At 38.0% G+C, this 21,824-nt stretch overlaps 1 protein-coding gene and 1 long non-coding RNA gene across 6 annotated transcripts in view; one reads left to right on the top strand and one right to left on the bottom strand.

The window, feature by feature from the left end:
- The first annotated feature begins 509 nt into the window (after nt 1-509).
- The window catches only part of LOC120298319, a 24,360-nt gene continuing 3,045 nt past the window's right edge, over nt 510-21,824 (top strand). For both annotated transcript variants that reach the window (XR_005554044.1, XR_005554045.1), the window contains exons 1-2: nt 510-594; nt 4,899-4,976. This is a non-coding gene — a long non-coding RNA (uncharacterized LOC120298319). The remainder of the gene's footprint in view (nt 595-4,898; nt 4,977-21,824) is intronic.
- WDR75 (WD repeat domain 75) overlaps nt 17,502-21,824 on the bottom strand; it is a 27,907-nt gene continuing 23,584 nt past the window's right edge. For 3 of the 4 annotated variants that reach the window (XM_039321919.1, XM_039321920.1, XM_039321921.1), the window contains exons 18-21: nt 21,126-21,185; nt 19,945-20,085; nt 19,764-19,849; nt 17,502-18,018 (exon numbers count right to left, since the gene is read on the bottom strand). In XM_039321919.1, the coding sequence (XP_039177853.1) occupies nt 17,811-18,018; nt 19,764-19,849; nt 19,945-20,085; nt 21,126-21,185 (495 nt within the window). In that variant the 3' untranslated portion in view covers nt 17,502-17,810. Of the gene's footprint in view, nt 18,019-19,763; nt 19,850-19,944; nt 20,309-20,362; nt 21,186-21,824 lie in introns of those variants that run through there. The other variant, XR_005554043.1, reaches the window with a different exon arrangement.

Below are 21,824 nucleotides of genomic sequence, written 5' to 3'. Positions count from 1 at the left end.
AACAGAAGAAGGTATTTTGGGGGGGGGAATGTTATCTATATCAGAGGTCCCCACCCCCAGGCTGCAGCCCACTACCAGGCCGTGGCCTATTCGGAACCGAGCTGCACAAGTGGCGGGCTAACACGCTCGCGCACACCCACAGCTCAACTTATGCGAGCGGTGGACCTCAACATGCACAAATCGAGCTGTGTACACATGTGTTTGTGCGCTGGGCTGCCTCTCATGCAAGTTGACCTGCATGCACCAGGTAGTGACCTAGTTTCCCCCTCTCTCCCCCCCCCGCCTCCAGCTAGGCCACCAAGTCACAATGGTTGGGGACCGCTGATCTACATTATAGATACTCTTAGTGCTTCAGTGTTTCAGGAGAGAAAAAAATCTCATGCCGTCTGTCATTAAAGAATTATTAATTGAGTACCAGGTGCAAACTCAGAGAGAATGTGTTTCATGGCTGAGATCCCACCACAGGTTATTCTATCCTCTTACAGTTACTTGACATTTTACTTGATTGGGACCGTTGGGGCTGTGGTTGATCGAAAGCAGGGATGTATTGGGGTTTCCATTTGAAGAAAAGAAGCTGAGGCCGCAGGCCTAAAGGTCTGTAAATGTTCTTTCACACTCAAATAGAACATATTTTAATGTTATTATTGCTTGTTGTTTGCCTAACATTTAACATAAATGACTTTAAGTGTTTCTCAGGTAATTTTAAAAGAAATTTGCTTGCTTAATACCTTCTGTTGCATAATAATGACTAAGATTATGCATTGAAAAATTTCAGATTCAGATCCAAGTTAAACAATACATTTTCTGAGGCTGTAATCCTATACCAATTAACTTGGGAATAAGCACAATAGAGCTTAACATTTTTTCTTCTTTTGGGTAAGTTTATATATTGTTTTTTATTACAATTAGCTCTATTGTAGTTGATGACTCAGCATTACCTACTAATTCTTCTATGCAGTACTTTTTTTGTTAAAAAAAAAGTGTCGGAACTCACACACGTCATACAACCCGCCTTGCCTACCCTACAAGGTTTACCTTTGTAGTTGGAAAAAAAAACCCTTCAATTTTTAGTGTATCTAAAAGACTAGGATTTTGTTCAAGGTAAATTAATACTATTAATATTACCATGCACTGTGTGGCTTTAAATTACAAGAAGGCATTTTATTAATCTTTTGGGACATTTACCACTGGCATACCCATTTAGTTTAATGTGTAGAAATGTCAGCTTTCTATGTGGAATAAAATTGGCCCAATAAAACAAAATTTGGTTGCTTGTAAAAGATTGAATTATTTTTAAGAAGTTGTCAAACAAGGTGGAAAAATTTAAATTTGGAGTTTAATATGGATATTGACTTGAAACAAATTAAAGTTGAAACTTTGTCAGTGAACAGATTGCTTTTAATTTACCTTTAAGTTACACCAATTTAATAAATAGATCTGATTAAACCTTATACTGTAGGTCTACCTTTACATCTGACCAATACATAATTAATATATATTATTAATAATAATAATAATACCTCTAAATCACAAGACATTGGCTTTATTCTTATTCTTCCCCTCTGCAGCTTGAATATAAAGTATAAAAGACTAAAAAGAGATTTTCATAGATTTCCCAGCCTTCAGGAACTGAAACAGCAAAGTTTCACTGTCGGGCAAGCTTCCACGCCAGCCACCTTTCTTTCCTCTCGCTTTGCCTCTTTTTAACCTCACACACACTTCACCTTCTGTAAGGGAAGGCAAAAGATTCACTCGTGAAAGATGGCCTCCATGTTTATGTGTCTCCCACCGCCACCATTGGCTTCCACACCATATGGTCCGACCCAGCCAATCAAGCCGTGCTCTGGCTGTGGTGCTCTGGCACCTTATGGCTCCTCCTAGAGGAGCCAGACAGCATCGGAGGGGACCCCACTCGTACCGTACCACCAGCAGGGCATTTTCAAAAACAAACGAGGATAGGAAGGGAAACAATAGGAAAAGAATGCAACTCTGGAAAATCCGTCAAAAAAAGGTGCCTGAACTCTGTTCCGGTGTGTTCTATGACAAAAAAAGCCCTGCTTCTATGTACTAATTCATTCTCTTAGCATTATCTGATATAGCCAAAATGCACTCCTTAACTTAATGAAAAGTTCTGGAGAAAGTACACGCTTGCTCCATACTTTCAGAATTTTAACTGATTTTAATAAATGTATTTTATTAACATATTAATAAACATTTTAATCCTACTCCTAATGCAGTGTTTCTTAAACTTTTTTCCTCAAAACCCCTTTCCGCTTTTAAAAATTGTGGAGGACCCTAAAAGAGTGGTATTTTTTAATCTATATTTATCATATTTAGAATTAAAATTGACATATTCACCGTGACTATGTCTCACAATTCTTTGATGGGATTTAATATTTTATTGTTTTTCAGTATAGGCTAGCAAATAATTTTGATTTCACAGATCCCTAATAGGGTCTCGGGGAACAATATTTAAAAACATTGCTCTAATGTGTTGTCCATCTGCAGGTTTTAGAATCTGAAGTACCAAAACACAATATGAAATCTTATTCTGTAAATGTATGTCCAGTATCATAATTGATGGCTTTTTAGATTTGTCAGCCAGTGTGAATGTAGAAGTGTCATCAAGAGGCAGGATAGCATACATTAAATGGAGAAAATATCACCAGCAGTGTTTTACAAAATCATCGCAGTGAGAAACAATTGGAATTGTCTGTAAAGAAAATGGTACAGGAATGTTGCTATTCTTGTTCTTATTATTCAATTAAATCAAAAATTCAGCATCTGGTACTGCATGGCCAAAGATAGGACAAATGAATAGTGAATTAAAAGTCTGGTAATTATGGTTGAAAACCAGGTTAGCAACCCAGGCGCGATCTGTGTCCTCACATGGTCGTCCAAATATTGTTCCTGGCCAGCTCAGCAGAGCCTGGGAACTGCTTTGCAGAATTAGCTGATTCTTCTATTTCACTCACTGCTAAGTTTGCTGTGTGGGCACTTTCTAGCTTCATAACAGGAACTTGAGTCACAAGCCTTGCGATCTGTGACCACCAACTCAGCTACCTGAACTTTTTAGGAAAGCACCGCCTAGGGAAAAAAGAAAAGAAAAAAGAAAAACTTTGCTTTTTTAATTAAAAAAAACCCCAGCACAATGTGCTTACACACCATGATATCGTAGTTTTTTGTTGTTGTTGTTGTTATGGTATAACATTTGTGCACTGACCGATCAACAAAAAGATGCATCTGCTGCTGAAACCTTTTGTATTTATTCAGTTACTGCAGTATCAAGCCCATATACAATACAGGAAGAACATTGCTGGGCAGAACCAGATAGTCATGTTGCAGAAAACTGGCATGTCATTTGCTACCAAAATCCTTTTCTGCAAATAGTAACAAAGCTGTGAGGTAGGAGAGAGATGAGTAGACCAGATACTTGAAATGGTGTATTTAGCTACCTCCCAAGCTGTCTAGCAAACAGGTCTTAGGCATAATATTTTCCATACCTTTCTCCTATCAACCGGCTATTTCTAGAAAGGCAGTAGACCTGTTTTATTGAGTTTATTCTTTTTCCGAAACAATACTTAATCTATGCCCAAAACTAGACTAGCTGAAAAGTCACAGGCATGGAGGAGGAGTGCATATTGAAGGGGGAGGGGGAAAAATCTACACTGAGCAAGCTCCATTCACAACTTGGATTCCTATGGACTGGCAGTGAATCCAGTCTTTCCTCAAGGCTGGCAACACCTGGAACTGGCCATGAAGCCAGAATGAACTGGGTAAAATGGTTCCACTCTTCCAAGTCATAAAAATAATAAAAATACATCCATACATAAAGTACAGCCACTCTCCATTGGGTGAGTAGTAGCAGAATGCCTGTACTATAATCAAATGAACTAGCAATACACTATATTATACATCATTATTATAACATTATAATATGTTGTATATTTATATTATTATGTATTATGATATTAATATTATAATAAGGTTATTATATTATAATAATAGTATAATACACCATTTTATAAAAAAGATGTAGAAACTCTGAAAAGAGTCCAGAAAAGAGCAATAAAGATGATTTGGAGGCTGCAGGCTAAATGAAGAACAATTGCAGGAATTAGGTATGTCTAGTCTAGTGAAAAGAAGAACTAGGGATGACATGATAGCAGTGCTCCAATATTTGAGGGGCTGCCACAAAGAAGAGTGGAGTCAATCTATTTTCCAAAGCACCAGAAGGCAAGACAAGAAGCAATAGATGGAAACTAAGCAAGGAGATGAGCAACCTAGAACTAAGGAGAAATTGCCTGACAATGAGAACAATTAATCAGTGGAACAGCTTGCCTTCAGAAGTTGTGGGTGCGTCTTCACTGGAGGCTTTTAAGAAGAGACTGGACAGCCCTTTGTCTGAAATGGTGAAGGGTCTCCTGCTTGAGCAGGGGTTTGGACTAAAAAACTTCCAAAGTCTCTGTTATTCTGTTAAGACATAGCTGGCAGCACCCTAGCTCTTATCCTGGCCTAATTTCAGCTCTTCTGCAGCAAAAGATCAGTGCCCCCTTGAAAATGCCATTTAGGTTTTACATGCGAAGATGCCTCTTTCCTACAATACAAGAGAAAATGGCCTGGAAATGCCCAGCAGCCCGAGGAAGGGCGGGGTGGCCCATAGCAGTCTAATGTGGTCCTAACCACAATTAAGTATCCTAGATTATCTCCAGAGTGAATCTTGTTGGGCAAAGTTGAAGCAAATTGCCAATTTAAAACAGGAAGAGTGAAAAGTGAATTTAACCTGGTTAATCTGCGGGTGGGGAGCAGGTGAAGGCAATGTCTCGAGGACGTGGCATAAAGTAATTATTAGAGGGAGTGAATATTTGCTCACTGTTCATTTTTCTTTTCATTCTCAGTCTAGATCTAACAACAAAGTGGACATATCCTCTGGATCCATGTGGCAGAAGCCTACCATCTTTGACAAAAGAAATCAAGTAAGTGAAAATAATTCCTGGGTATTTAAAAATGGCAGAATTGGGCAAATGTTTTGGATTCCTGCTAGGTAGTGATAGGGGAAAGACTAAGCAATTCATGAAAAGAAAAATCAGGTAACCAATTTTTATTCCATCATTTTCTTCAGTGGTTCTCAACCTTTTCTTCACCACGGACCTCCCTTAAATACATTTTGTGGCCACAGTTCATGGCCATGGACCACTGAGACTTAATCCAAGATTTAAATCATAATATTTCTTCAAGCTTTCGCAGACCCCCTGTGACAACAACGCGGAGGCCCAGGGATCCGCAGACTACAGGTTGAGAACAACCAATTTACTTCATTTACTTCTATGTTGTTCAATCACTTTAGTTCCAATGAAGAAGTGTGAAAGGGACTGATGAAGTAAAGCTTTGGCTAAACAGATCATAAAGGTCTTGGGTGCAGAAAAGATAATCCAGAATCTACTGTGACATTGGGTTCAGTTCTAGTAGATCCCATCCATCCAATAACAGAACCGTTTCCTTTTAGAGTCTAAGCCTGAGAACTTAAAATAAGGAAGAATTGTAGATGAGTGATGCCATACAGTCCCAATATCACTAAATGAACATCCTAACTCAGATTCCAGATACAGCGTTGGATTCTTTTTCCAAAACAATGACAGTTTTCAATGGGAAGAGTATAGATGTCCACAAGAGCAACATGTTACTTAGTACAGCAAGTTCCACATTTGAATAAATTTGACATCTTTCTACATATCTTTAAATGCGTAACTACTTCAGAGCTGCGTAACTTAAATGCATAACTACTTCAGTCACATGTAGAGTAGTACAATGCATGGATTAAGGGAGGAATTAAGAAATGCAACTAAATGATTGGCATCATTCACAAATTCAAACTTTTACAGTCAATGAATTGTTCTGACTTGTAAAATAGAAACATCACTGGTTAGAATTCTTTAATTTTCTGGTTTATGTTAAGTCTTGTGATACTTATAAATAATATTATGGGATATTTTCACTCTTTGATTCAAATCCAGGAGAAACAGACCGTTTCTGAATTTCAGCAAGAACATTTTCAGAACACACACAAAATATTCTTTAATTCATCTTAAAAGAACAAGATAAATTGTCCAGCTGGAAAGGAAGACAGATCTCTTATATTTCTAATTGCTGCGTAGGAGTTTTGGCAAATATAATTTGGCCTGGAAAAAAAAATACGCTGCAATTCCCTTTCCTACCCAGTCAATAAAACTTGCATCTGATCTATCCAGATGAAAATGTAAAAATTGTCATATCCAAAAGCAATTGGGATCAGTATTGCCTTCGCTAATTGATGTGATTGTAAAATGCAACACATGAGACCATGGAAAGTGGTGCATACTGATGGAAACTCCAGCACATCTATTTGCTGTCATTAGGTAAAATACCATAGTTCATTTAGCAAAGACATCCTATGGTTGCCATTTGCAATCTCCTGTCGGCTTCCCCATGGATTTTGCTTGTAGAAAACCAGCAGAGGTCACAAATGGCAAACATGTCATTGCAGAATGCTGTAACATTGTAATTATGAGCCAGGTACCAAGCACCCAGATCACAGTCACGTAACTGTGGGATGCTGCAACCAATTGAATGAGAGGTAGTTAAGCAAGGACCAGTTGAAAGGTACCGTATATTCCAGAGTATAAGGCGACCCGGCATATAAGACGACCCCCATCTTCGGCGCCGAATTGCATGCCTAGAAAGTCATCTTATACGCCGGAAACTACCGTTATTTCCTGCGTATAAGACGACTCAGCGTATAAGACGACCCCCGATTTCGGCGCCGATTTTAACGCTTGAGAAAGTCATCTTATACGCTGGAAAGTACGGTATATATTTCTATTTGGAAATTCTTCCAATTTTGAATGTGTCTTTTTATGAATCTAAGTAAGAATGCAGAATCTGTGACCTTCCAAATGTTACTGGACCCCAACCTCCCATCTTCTCTGACCATAAGGGACCTGCAGAAATGTTTACAGTAGTTGGGGAAAATTCACAGCATGGATTGCTACAACACTTGTATGAATTTTCTTCTGAGTATATCCTGTTGTTTAGAGTTGTGATATTTCACAACTTATGCAGAGAAGCAAAAGCTCTTGGGAATTTGAACATTAAAGTTGAAGAGTGCTATAGACAAGTTTCATGGAGCAGAGATAATTTAATTGCACAAACACAAAACAATAAAAAGTTGGATGAATATAATGTTCACACTGGATATTTTTGACATTACCATCCAAGGAGATTCTAAGTTAAATTTGGTTGTGTTCACAGCATTTCATATAAAACTACTATTTGTGTCAAAATGTATGTAAGCAAACCATGGGTTAAGGCAGGGGTGTCAAACTGCCAGCCATGGGCCGGATGCGTCATGGTGAAACCGTACCCACCCCATTGCCGACAATGGAAAAAAAGTCGCGATACATTGTGACACATCACATAATGTTGTGAGTTTGACACCCCTAGGTTAAGGCAATATATACTTGTACATACATAATGAGAGTTCCTAAGTATGCTAATCAGATTATGTTACTGGTACAAAGGCATGCCATTATTTAGCATTCAGAGCTCACAACTTGCTTGCTGGAAATTTATATTGATTTTGTTTTGTTTTGTTTTTTTCCTGCAAAGTTATAGATGAATAAAATATATTCAGTATACAGCATAGCCTATGACTTCATGGAACAGCCTCCCAGTTGAGAAGTCTAGCGTTCCACTAGACTTCTAGTGACTTCTTAATTATGAACAAATTCCAGGTGGAATATTTAAATCTCTCTGTCAATTACAATTGGACTTAGCTTTAATTCTTCTTCAAAAGCATCACCGAGTCACCTTTAAGTTTTGGATCATACAGCACCACTTTTTGTTTTCTTTCCTGTTGTGTGTAAATATTCAGGGACCCAATTCAGATTAGAGCCACCATTCACAGAGAAGAGGAGCTACGCCTTGGCCATGAATTACTTTTGCATGCCATGGCAATTTGTAATTTTTCACCATTCAATCAACTCTCCACAAGCATATTACATAAGGAATAACTATGCTACCTTGGGTGATGAACCTGAGCTGGACCGAACATGATCTGGATCCTGAGTTGCTTTGCATCTATTTTCTCCTTTAGAGGAAGGCCCAAGAAACTCAACTATCCCTGATAATCATAAGGAAGATTTAATCAAGGAAATGGAACAGCCAGAATGTTGAGAAGAACAAACATAATGCTTGAGTTCTTCATTTTAAGGGAAATAAAAACAATGCCTTTAAACACTTAACTTGGACTTATGCAGGTTTTAATATTAAATAGCTCCCCGTGTCAGGAGAAACTAATAGCTCCAGATTCATAAGCCTCTGCAAGGGAACAGGGAAGTGAAAATGCAACATAATGCCACAAGACAAATCCCATGACTGACATCCTTGTCTCACATCAGGTTATGAATGCAAAAGGACTAGGTTTGCATTGTGATATTCTTTCACATCAGCCATTTTTTTCATTACGCAGAAACCTGCAGATAGCTATTGTATGTCCAGACTTGGCCTAGAATATCAAGCAAACACTCTCTATGAAAGCTTGATAGGTAAACTTTGAGGTGGACAGGTGACTAAATTACAGGAAGGCTTTCAAGCACTCCATCTTCTCTGAAGTGAACTCATCCGGCCAACGCCAAGTCAGAATTTCTGAAGGATGATATCTACAGGGAGGCAAAATGATGAAAGCACCATGACAGTAATGTGTCACAAGCCTTGTCCCTTTTGTACCTGCAGATTTTCTGCTCACACATAAATGGGGTGGAACATGCAGGAAAATGTCAAAACCTGACTGCCAAATCCTGTGGAACTGCAAAAGGAAATTATGAAAATTGCCAACCATCTTTAAGTAGGGGAAAGCTGATTTTAACTGCAGTTACAATTGCTCATTTTGATGAAAGTTAGTGTTCTTAAACTCTCCTCTAGAGTTTACTCACATACTTGTGAGTAATTGGTATGACCTGAGAAATTTTAAAACTATTCTGTTCTTAGCAAGATACTGCTTTGGGAGAGTGATAATACAGGAATTTAGCATGGATTTGGCAATGCAGAAATGCTCAAGTCCTGTCTTCATTGCAGGAAATGATTTGCGTGGTAGGGTGGATGAACAAGCAAAAGACACAGAGAGCCACTCCTAGTCCTTCTGAAACATGGGATTATAACAATACATACACATAATGCGAAAAATTGTTATTACCAGAAGAAGAGAGGAGGTATTGGCAGGTGTAACACTGGACTTAGTTGGAAAAACTTATATGCATCACCGAATTATTAACGGACTCAGTCACCACATTATTTATGGAGCACCTGTTTGTGAAAATAGAAAATCAATAAAATATTTATTAAAAAAAAAGAATGGATTTCCACCTAAGAGGCAAATTAAAAATAATATGCGGATGATCTTGAATACATTGGAATACTATGAGATGCACCCTGGAAAGCAAATGGCACTGATCTTCCTTGATGCACAGAAGGCATTTAACAATGTGAACTGGCAATTTATGCTTTTACAATTAAATATATGGACTTTGGAGAGAAATGTATTAACACAATTAAGGCAATATATTAGAAACAAACAGCAAAGGTGATTATAAATGGGGACCTGACAGAGAACTTTAATATAACTAAGGGTACAAGGCAAGGATGTCCCCTATCTCCATTGTTATTTATTTTAACTTTAGAGGTATTAAATATTAGGCAAGACAGTGGAATAAAACTCATGAAAATAAAGAAGGGGGAGTATAAACTACAGGCATTTGCTGATGATTTGGTGTTTATTTTAGAAGAACCACAAGAAACAGGACCTAAACTAATTGAGAAAATAGAAGAATATGGTGCAGTGGCAGGATTGAAAACAAACAAAGAGAAAACCAAAATATTAGTTAAAAACTTTACGGATAAACAGAAAAGAGAATTTGCAAAGATGATGGGTATGCAGATTGCAAAGAAAGTTAAATATCTAGGAGTTCAACTAACAGTAAGATGTGTAATTATCAAAGAAGATAACTATGATAAATTGAAAGCGCAAATTAAAGTAGATTTGTAAAATTGGAAAAACCTACAACTGTCCTTGTTGGGTAGAATAGCTACAATTAAAATGAATATTTTGCCAAGATTATTGTACCTGTTCCAGACAATTCCGATAAGACTAGGGAAAAAATACTTTGAAGAATTAAATAAAATGATATTAAAATTTATATAGCAAGGTAAAAAAGCAAGAATAAATGTAAAAATGTTACAAGATGCCAAAAATAGAGAAGGCTTTGGCCTTCCAGATTGGGAGCTATATTATCAACCATTGGTAGTCACGTGGGTGAAAGAATGGATTAATTTGAGGAACATAAGATAGTTAACATTGGAGGGTCATGATCTTCAATTGGGATGGCAAGCATTTTTATGGTATGGGAAGAATGATATACATAGCTACTTTCAAAGACATTATATTAGGAATGCATTACTGCTAGTATGGACAAAAATTAAAGAATAACAGTATTTGAAAATACCAGTCTGGTTATCTACAGTGGAGGCGTTAATACATCCGAATATAATTAATATGGATAAAATTATAAGATACAACTATATATTAAATGAAAAGGGGGAACTTAAAATTAAACAAGAACTTAATAGACTAGGTCAGTGATGGCGAACCTTTTAGAGACCGAGTGCCCAAAAACCGCCCCCACTCCACCCATCCCGCCCCCTCCCCCACACCCACACCCTGCTCTGCCCCCATTCCGCCCACCTCCATGACCCGCCACAGATCGCCCAGGCAGCCCAGCAGCGCCATGGTGGCCATGGCCTCTGCCCACACCCTGCAGCATCTATGTGCAATGGAGTGCAAGGGTGGAGTCTTTCCCCGCTGCCCGGCTCCATGTGCTTGGCTGCGCTGTTCTGTGTGGGCCACACTTGCAGGTGACTCTCCTCCGGGGGGGCTGGTGGTGAGGAGGGGGCCGTGGGGGGAGGCGGGACTGGGGCAACAGCACATGTGCCCACAGAGAGGGCTCTGAGTGCCGCCTCTAGCAAGCGTGCCATAGGTTCACCACCACTGGACTAGGTATTGACATCATGGTGGCTACAGTTACAGATACAATCCATATATGAAAGAGACAGAAAGTTATATGGCTTTTATAAAGAACCAACTGAATTGGATCAGATTCTAATGGGGATAGACAAGAAATTAATTAAAAGGATATACAATTATTTACTAAGTACTAAATTGGAAGAGGAACAAGTAAAGGAGACAATGGTAATATGGGTTAAGAATTTTGGCTATACAATAGAATTAGATAAATGGCAGAAACTGTGGGACAGAAACTATAAACTTACAATGTCAACAGCATATAAAGAAAATCTTTATAAAATGTTCTGCAGATGGCACTTTTCACCTGCTAGACTAGCGAATATGTATAAAGATAAATCTGCTAAATGTTGGAATATATTGGACATGCCCTAAAGCAAAAAAAAATTGGAATAAAATGCACATATGGTTGAAAGCAATGCTAAAACAACAAATAGATCTAAAACCCAGAGATATTCTTACTGGGCATGTTACCAGGAAATTACAATAAAGGTAATATTTATTTAGTTTTACATATTTTAACAGCAGCTAGAATAGCATATGCACAATTTTGGAAAAATGAAGAAACTCCTATAGAGGAGAATATAATTAAAAAAATACTGGAATGTGCAGAAATGGATAGGTTAACGTTAAAAATTAAAGAAAAAGAAGAAATGGAATGTTATATGACATGGGACCTTTTTTACCAATGGTTAGTTGATAAAAACACAGGTTAGAAAGTTGGAAATACGAGAATATGTGCATTATGTGAGCAAGATTTATAACGGATTAGTAAATACTTTGATTGTTATATAACTAACGTTAATGCAGGTAACACTATTTTTAACAATTTGATGGCTATTTTTAGTATATGATTGTATTTTGATAAGAGTATTATGAATGTGATGATTATTATGTTTAATACTTGTGTACCTAGACAACACACTGTTCAGTGTAGAAATGGATTTTTTTAAATAATAATAATACCAAATTTTAAAAAACCCAATACATATATTTGATAAGTCTATAATACTATAGAAAAGTCAGTGTGGTGTAGCAATGAGGGCACCAGACACCGGGCACCTTGCTTCACAATGCAAGGTCTTCCCCTTTTATAGTCACATCCTGCCCTGAGATTGTGAATTCTAGATACAAAGCCAGCTTGGGGGGGAGAATGCGCTTACTTCATGTATCTCCCAGACTTGTTGATGTAGATTGTAGAAAGAATCAAAGATGAAAAAACTATAGCCACATTTCTTGTCATTAATCATTACATACTATCTTTCATCATTAGTCTGAGAAAATCCTACCGCTAAGACAAACGCTTATTAAAATTTCTAAATAATAATTAATGAACAGGGAGAAAAACTCTTGTATATTTTGAATGACAAGTCAAGGCAGTCATGCAGGAGACAAACATGTAAGTAATGACAGTCATTCTGCAATTAACTCATAATACAACAGATGCTACCCAACAGCGTTGCAATCATAGAACTTGTTAGACATTAGAGTTTTGTTAGCATCCTACCATTTTCTTAATGGAGCAGATTATCCTAGAGTGTTGTATTCCTAAATACTGACAAACAGATGAAGCAATCTAATACACTGAACTTGTTTTATTGGTTTGTAATGTGCAAGGCCAACTGCTACAGTATTTTTATTTCCAGGGTCAGAAAGCCAATTAGCTAATTACGTGTTTGTTGAAGGGTGGATGTTTCAGAGAACTATAGTGCATATTCTATTTTGAAACTAGTCAGAAGTTGTATTGTGTCCATCTATAATCCAAAAATCCACAGATTAGACATTCATCCCCCCAAAAAAAAAGATTTGAACCCCTCACAAAGCAATCCTGTGCTGTCCATGGGCTTGATACCATATGATGCATCTGAGATTATAGCCTTGGCCAAGGGGCTTGATACCATATGATTAACTCAGATGAATCTGACAACTCAGGAATCTCATAGCACCTTTTCAGACTAACAAATGTTATTAAAAGGCATTCACTTTTGACAGCTGTAGCCCATGTCATCAAATGCATGAGGGACAAACTGATATAGGATTTAAATTGGAGGAAGTGGGTGGGGAAAAAGAGGAGGTGGTTACACATATGCAGATTATACATGGAACAATTTACAGTTACTTTCATCAATTAACAGTTGTAAAACTGTATGTTAAAATCCAATTATATCTAACTTTTGAGAAAGCCTGAAATCTTTTGATATATGCGAGTTCAGCAGTCTTTCAATTGACTTGTGCCATTTTTGTTTTGTTCCAGACCAGTACTTTGAGATCAGTAATGGATGCTTTGGTGGTTAAAATGCTATATTACTTTGTCTATTTTGATGTCAAACTTGTGTCCATTCTTTTATGTTTTTATTTGATAACCTACCCTTATTATTTTTATAAATAACTCAGGGTGGTGAACATATGTATTGCTCCTTCTTCCTCCTATTTTCTCCATAAAAACCCTATGAGATGAGTTGGGCTGAAAGAGACTGGCCCAAGGTCACCCAGCTAGCTTTCATGGCTAAGGCTAGACTTGAATTCACGGTTTCCTGCTTTCTAGCCTGGTGCCTTAACCATTAAACCAAATGGCTCTGTGCCTAACTATTTGTCCTATACGAGCCCAGATGCTATTTGATGATGGCATATATCACATTAAAAGAAAAAACATGTATGGATGCTCCTAACCTTGTATGCAAAGATGTTGGAGTCAGTAATAGTGATAGTGATGTAAATTTTGTGGGGGCAAAAGAGATGTCTGAGTTTCTTGGTTTATCTTAGTATCATCTTCCTGTTGTTTCTGCTTGCTGGGAGAATCTGCTTCAGTTTGGATGTCTGTCACTATATAAGCATGGGCATTCCACTCAGTGCCTGAGAAAATGCAACGTCATTGTTCATTTTGGGTTGTAGCTTATTAACCCTTCAGTGTTTGAGTAGCTTGAACTGTGATGGCAACACGATAGATGCTACGACACTGGGATATACTCACCCATAACTGCTTAATCTCTGAAAACAACATAAACCTGCAAATCAGTACCACAGCCCCGGACATATTCATGGCTCTAAAATATGCCAATATTTTCATGGCTTACCTAAAACACTTTATCAACTCTTAACCCCAAAAGCTGTTTTTATCGATATTGATTCACCGATGACATGTTTATCATCTGTATTTACCAAAAAGATCAAATTCTATGAGACCCTCAACAATTTCCACCTCACCATCCACCTTAACCTCAACCTATCTACAGAACAAATCCACTTCTTTTATGTCACAGTAAAACTATATAAAGGACATATAAATGCCATGTTATACATGAAATCTCAGATCACTGTGTATCTTTTTTCCAAATTCCCATCAGGGACACCCAATCAGATCTATGAATATATTCTGGCATAATAGGGATATGGTTTCCTTCAAAGCTTCATTTGTTTCCATATAAAATTAATACAAAATCCAAGCCATGATTATTAGTAAATAATCTCAATAAATGATGGATAAAAGTTCAACAAAGGCACAAGTTCTATCTGGTTAGCATTCCCCAAAATTATTTTTATCTAGCTCCAATCAGAGTTCAGTGACTGCTTTAAGAAATTATTTTATGATGCAACATGGGCTTTTAAGTTCATTTTGAATTAGCTACTATTCACAAAGCAGTTTTAAGTAAGTCCAATCTAGTTCATAATGGGAGGTGATTATCTTCAAACAAGTGACTCTCCTTTCATGTCTCAAGTTAATTTGAAAGCTATCCTATTATTAGTGTCAATCAGGGCAGGTGGGGGAGAAAATCCTAGCTTTTGGGATTGTAGAAATGTTCTTCTGTTATGATTAAAAAATTAGGTAAAAAAGCAATAGTGGATCGAATATATTACAGGTAGTCCTCAACTTACAATCACAATTGGGACCAGAAGTTCCATCCTAAACAATGTGGTTAAGTGAATCACATCATTTTTTTTTACAATTAATTGAATCATATGGTCACTAAGCAAATCCGGCTCCCTTCTTTGCTTGTCAGAAGCCACCTGGGAAGGCCAGAAATGGCAATTATGCAATTATTGTAAATCAGTGTCAGTTGTCTGCGGGGATGCTGCAACTGTCATATGTCTGAAGACTGGTCATAAATTTGAACAGACATTAAGCCATTGGTCGTAAGTTGAGGACAATCTTTAACGAATCCAGATTATCAGCCAAATATAAGACTGTATTCTGTTCTAGATGCATCTATAATTATTCCTATTCCTGCAAGAGTGTTCTTGAAATCTGGAACCAAAAAAGAATTTGTTCAAAAGATGGCAGATGAGGAAGTGTCTTATCTCTGAAGCCATCACTCATCAATTGAAGGATCTATGGGAAAGAAATTCAAATGCCTGATAGACTTTAATCTATTCATTAATCTATTCCCAATAATGTATTTACTAACAACTGAGGTCTGTAGTTTTTCTTAGTTCCCAACACTGCAGTCATTTTTTTCCTGGCACTTACACCTAATTAATGTGATTCTGTATGGATCTTGATTATATGCTGCTGTTAAAGGCTTGACAGTCATTGTTATTACATTTCTCATACAGTACTACAGTGATTATTTCCCCGTTATTCCAAAGCTGATGTAGACAAAACAGGTGCAGTCTTAAATAACGGGCATCCATGTTTACTCCCAATCCTGAAATAATTTTTTTAAAACATTATCGTGAAGATCCACATTAAATCTTTTTTGGGTTAATGTACTCATTGCAAAAATCGTTTTGCTGGACTTCTGGAGAAGCAATAGCAAACTGAAGGTGGCTCCACTGAAAGCAGAACTGACTGTGGCAGAATGATGAGCCGGTGAAGGGCTCTGCTTCTTGGAATTTCTCCCCAGAAAAGGAAAGGACTCAGGACCATCCACAAGCACTCCAGATAGTAGCTTCCTGTGAGGACACCATAAGATAGTAATCTCCACCAGGCTTGGGGCTCTGGAGAGCTGAGGGATTGCCATCTTTGCCCAAGCCACAATCGGCACCATTATAGGCTCAAGGTTGGCACACTTCCTTTCTTAAATCGCTTCTGAAAATTGCTTGTTAACAATTTTTGGGATGTTAAGAATCTCCAAAACAGCAAGTATCACATCAGGGAAAGACATTTCATGCAAGTTTAAGGATTTTTTTAAAAAAACCCACTTATGTCAGAATAAACAGCAAAAGCGTGATTAGAAAATTGATCCTGAAGAGGTATAAATAGACTAAGGAGCTAGATGAAATTTGAAATAAGAGTGATTAGAACATTGGTTCTGGAAAGTTATAACCAGACAAAGAAGCCAGATGAATCTGAAATAAGACTTTGAAATTAATTTCAAGTCTTCCTGTTGAGTGGTTCAGAATTCTATCAAAAATATATAAAGATTTTGAAATTAAACAGAAGAAACCTTCTCATAAGAAAATGCTGCTGATTAGGAAAATAATGAGAATTTCAAGCTTTGACGCTAGAACAGTGGTTCTCAACCTGTGGGTCGGGACCCCATTTGGGGTCGAACGACCATTTCACGGGGGTCGCCAAACAACGCAGTCTGCCATTTTTTCCCCCTTTTCCTTAGCTGTGCTACTCCCTTGTATTCTAGTGGCTTTGGAAAGCCAATAGAATAGACTCTCTTGAATAGAGTTAATTCTATTGGCTTTCAAAAGCCAATAGGAATTGTCCAGGCTGTCTCTGCCCTGCTGAGCCCGCCAAAAGTCCCATTCTGCAAATGGTGCTGCGCCAGTTGAGTAGTCCTCGACTTACGACCAGTTGAGTAGTCCTCGACTTACGACCGGTTGGGGGTCACGGCATTAAAAAGGTTGAGAACCACTGCGCTAGAGGGAACTAGAAATAATTTTCCTTTTTTTCCCCTTAGTTTTTTTATCTTTAGAACTGTAAACTTTAATGCAAATCATTTAAAAAATAGTTTTGCTGGTGATTTATACAACTTAGAACATTTTGGGGCAGTCATTCTTTGTTTCTGAAGCTGTTTTTACCGCAAGAAACAGTGCTAAGGGGAAAACCATTCTGAACCAACAAGTTGTTTACAGTATCAAATTCATAAGAGCCCCCTCATCCCAGCATACACAGTCACACACGCCTTAATGCTTAAAGCAATTTTCTTTTCTGATCAACTGTTTTGCACAGACTGCTATTTTTCAGCATCCTCAATGACCTCTTCATTAGCTATTTCATTTCTACTGTATGCATTTGACAAAAGGGGATTTGTTTTGAATGTTTTACAATTTCCAAACTCTGCCCCAGGCATCTCTAGACGTTTTAGGAATGCAGATTAGCAAATACGTCTTTCAGCTCAGAATGGGTTACTGGTTTTCTTCTTAAGCAAAAGATCCCTTAGCTTCCGTGTTACAGCATTATTTATTTTTTTTAAAACACAAAGCAGGTAAATGCTTCCTATGTCTAAAATAAGATGCATTTATTTACACAAACACTTGAATTGCAACGCTCTTGAATCTTGGCCCAAAGTAACACATAAAAGGAAAGACTCTTCTAACAGTTGAAGCCCTGTTTTCACCACAAAGCTCTCTCTTTTTTTAGGCAAGCATGCTCAAGCCTAATGATGGGTGATGTCTAAGAATGCCCTGAAGATTTATTTTATATTAATAGCAAAAGTGACAAAGAAAGCTAACTTTTATTTGGCATTTTATTAAATTACTGGAAGAAATATGTAAAAAAGAAAAAAGAAAGTCTGCAAATGTCACAGGTTTAGAGTCCAGAGGCCCAGCTGTAGTCCAATTTCCTTAATTTACGAAGTTCTCTTTCCTGAAGTTTTGATAATTTAGATACACTCTCCCCAAAGCATTCTGCTGTCTGTGAAGCCTCTGGGCAAACTTCAGTAACCTCCGATTCCTCTTCGGACTCCTTCTCTTCACTGTCACTTAGCATTTCCACTTCATCAGCAATTTCACTAGTGCTGTTTAAAAAAAAAAAATTATGTAAGCCATTCGTCTATTTGTCTCAAAAACAAATTTAGAGAGGTCCTAAATAATGCCAAAAAAGCCCAGCAAGTTATCTCAGTCAACAGTTCCACTGCAAATAGTCCTCCTTTCCTCTTAAATGTTTTCCTGAACGGTTTTAGTATAAAAAGCACCACAAATTCCTCAAATACGTATTTTAAAAAAAAAAAAATTTCTAAACAGGCACTGATGGAGTTTATATATATACCAGGCTACATCAGGGAAAGCCAGGCATTTTCCTTGAGATGCCAGCATTGTATGCATTTGCAATATATCCTGGGGGGGGGAGGAGGAGCTATTATTAGGTTAATATGCATACTTGGCAGTCAGATACTTTGTGCTTTGGGAGATTAATAATGAGGCCTTGAGTTGGGTTTTGTTCGTTTGTTTTTGACAGATATTTTGCCTCCTGGCAAGGCTACATTGGTGCAGCAATTCAGTGGGAATTCCCTTGTGGCATTTGTAGAGCTGAAATTTGAAAAGTTGAAATCAAGAAGGCTGGTGATTGACAATCTCCAGGGTCTTGGGGCAGAATCTCTGCAAAAAATCGGATCAATACCAGATTGATTTGATTAGGACCAAATCCAGATTGTAATCTGAAGAACCCAACTGGGACTACCTCTATTCCAAGTACTCCATGAATCCACATCGTGTCTAATGAGATACTCCAAATGATTAAATCCTCCCCTCCTTGAAAAAGCTCCAAAGAGTAAAAAAACAAAACAACCTGGATCAACCCTCTAAAGACCAGAAAGAACAGCCCTGAAGGGATTATGGTCATTGGCAGAGATGTCCAAACAGGATCAAAAAAGTCAACGTTAAGAGTCACAAGCCATGTGATCAAAACTCCACATACAAGACTGTAAAAAAAAGGGAACATGTTGATTGCATGATTGCGTGTCCTGGCCTCCTTCCTGCAGACAACTTTGGCAGAGGGCCGAAGGTTTGGGGTCCACAAATTTCTAAACTTTCTAGATCAGTGGTTCTCAACTTATGGGTCGTGACCCCATTTGGGGTCGATCGACCATTTCACGGGGGTCGCCAAGCAAGGCTGTCCGCCATTTTTTTCCCCTTTTCCAGTGGGTGCCTTACCTCCCTTGGGCTGGGCCAGCTGGTGGCCCAGCCGGTGGTCGGCCTGCTCCGTCTCTGCCGCTTGCCAGCTATGCCTCGGCCGGTGCAGGGGGCGGCACCACGCATGCGCGGCGCTCCTGGGCAGGGAAAGTCCTCGACTTACGACCAGTTGGGTAGTCCTCAACTTATGACTGGTTTAGTCCTCAACTTACGACCGGTTGGGGGTCACGGCATTAAAAAGGTTGAGAACCACTGTTCTAAATATATCCTAAATACAAGAGGAAGCATCCCTCTCTTAAGCTGATATTTCACTTACTTTCCATCGGTTGGACAAAAAAGGAAAGTGTACAAAGTAAAAAGGGCAAAGGAAGGACACGCGGATGTTTCACATCCTGCGCCTTGGCAAATAATCTAATCCTAACAGGTGATTTGGGGGTTTGATTTGAGAGGTGACAGTAGTTAATTCATTTTTAGAACTCCTGCCAGGGCAGATGGGATATCTCGTAAATCTCTGAACACAGCAGCATACATGCAGCCTACATGGATATCTCTGCGCTTGGATCCCCTCTCAACCAAACTTGGACAATACATTTTAGTATATTACATCTGAGGGACCTCTCAGGTTTCTTACCTTGTTCTAGGCACCAGCAAAGAGTGAATAAAAAGAGGACATAGGAAAGAAGCTGAAGGTAACACATGTGCTGGAGTATGAAGCAGCTGGGGAGAAAACACAAGCCAGTGAGACTAGAGCACTTTCTTAAGAGGTCATTGCAAAGGTATAAATTCCGAGTATGACTTAGATCCATTCTTACTTCTTTAATAGCAGGTGATTCTTGACCTAGCAGATTCTGCACGGGAACTTTCCCAATATCCATTCCCTCTTTCATTTGCTGCCGATGCTTCCCCAGCAAGAGGTAAAAAGGAGTCATGGAAATGTTCTCCTCAACTGCTAACTAAGAAGGAGATGGAAAAACAACCACATCTACATTAAGGCATAGGCAAATAATTTTCAAGCACAGGAACAGAAGTGCTACAAAACAAGAAAACAGTAACTTATCTTTGGAGCATATGCTTGTTCAGCAGTCAGGTGCAATAGGATGATAGGCAGTCATTAACTAGGTCAGCCTTTGTATCCTGGTGGAACTAGAGTGTCTATCTATACCAGTGTTTCTCAACCTTGGCAACTTTACGATCGTAAAGTTGCCAAGGTTGAGAAACACTGATCTATACTATGCCACCAGCAGAGGGAATTGTAGAAAGCATCCTTCAACTTGCTTAGGAGGTACCAGATTAGGAAGGCAAGGTTGAATTAGCAATACCTGGCCAGAAGATTGGTGCAATCCATAACCAGCTTGGTGCCTTCTCCGTGATTTTTAAGAGCCCCAAAACTCCAATAAAGATACTATAAATCCTTGAGATGAAGGCCAATTGTCATTTGGAATTGCTTTATCTTAACCCAATTGTAAATTATAATATATATTTATACTATTTAAGGTAGATTTTTAATTTGGAAAAATTAAATATCATACCCATCTTGGATCAATCCTTGGATGCAGTATTTTCTTCCAAGCAACCTTCACTCTTTCAACTAAAACAAAGCTAAAATTATCTGCAGATATCGTTTTTACTTAAGCATTCAAAACTTAATTGGCAACTCTCACTATTCATCTTTATTGGTATCCACCATGTAGATGGGTGTCTCAACTTTTTCCATAGTGTTTGCCATCTTAAATGAAAAAGATTCAATACTATCCTGGCCAAAGAAGGTGAAAGATAGGTGTCCTGTGATGAGACATGAAAAATTAAGAACAATGTGAAAAGAGATAGTGTTGTAGATAGAGCAGGGGAAAAATTTTTGACACAGCCTTTTGGATTCAGAGACACTCACTGAGGTAGGCCTTGCCTTAAGACACTGAAATATTTTAATATGACTCAGCATTCAAAAAAGGGTTTTCATTCATTTCATAAGTCATTTAGCTATGAAAATTAATACCTGTCTACTGGAAGGCGTAAGTCTCTCTTCTGGGGTCTTTGTGCTAAAAGTCATTAATTCCTACACAATCAGAAGGGAAAAGAAAAGCAAGATTACAGACAGGAAAGGTATCCTTATAATTACATGAGTTTTTAAAATGGCGCACACCATTCAAAATACCAGTCCAGAAGCATATGGATATAGAACTAGGTGAATTTAAATATGAGATGTGGCTGTTAGCCAAAACATGGGGGGTAGTAAAAAAAAAAATTTGCTACTCTTTGGAACAATGCCTTTCCTTTTAAATATTATTATAGGGAATTTCCTTTCCCTCTAATAATGACCAAATAACACTCTTTTTTTAGTGCTGTTGGGGAGAATACATTACCAACAAACCAAGTACAGCATTCATATAAAGCAATATTGGATTTAGACAGGCCGAATTTCATATCGGCGTAGTATTGCTGGCTGGAATTAGATTGCAGGAAAATAATCTATATCTTGACACAGTTAAGAGTTATGCAAAATGCAGGTTGCTCAGAGAAGCCCATAAATGTCAAAACATTTGACAGAGCAAAATCTCTATAGCTGGCAAAATATAGTTTATCTAAGTTGCAATCCTAAATGGAGTTAAGAGCCTCTGAACAAACAGGACCTATTACTAAAGAAGCATGCAGAGTGTGTCATTAGTACTTGCAGAAGTAATATGTATGTATACAA

The sequence above is a fragment of the Crotalus tigris genome, unplaced genomic scaffold (assembly GCF_016545835.1).
Source record: "Crotalus tigris isolate CLP2741 ecotype Arizona unplaced genomic scaffold, ASM1654583v1 scf7180000023830.6690815, whole genome shotgun sequence".
NCBI classification, from domain to species: Eukaryota; Metazoa; Chordata; class Lepidosauria; order Squamata; family Viperidae; genus Crotalus; species Crotalus tigris.
Note: the sequence above shows the minus strand (reverse complement) of the source record. Positions and strands in the feature narration are given on the sequence as shown.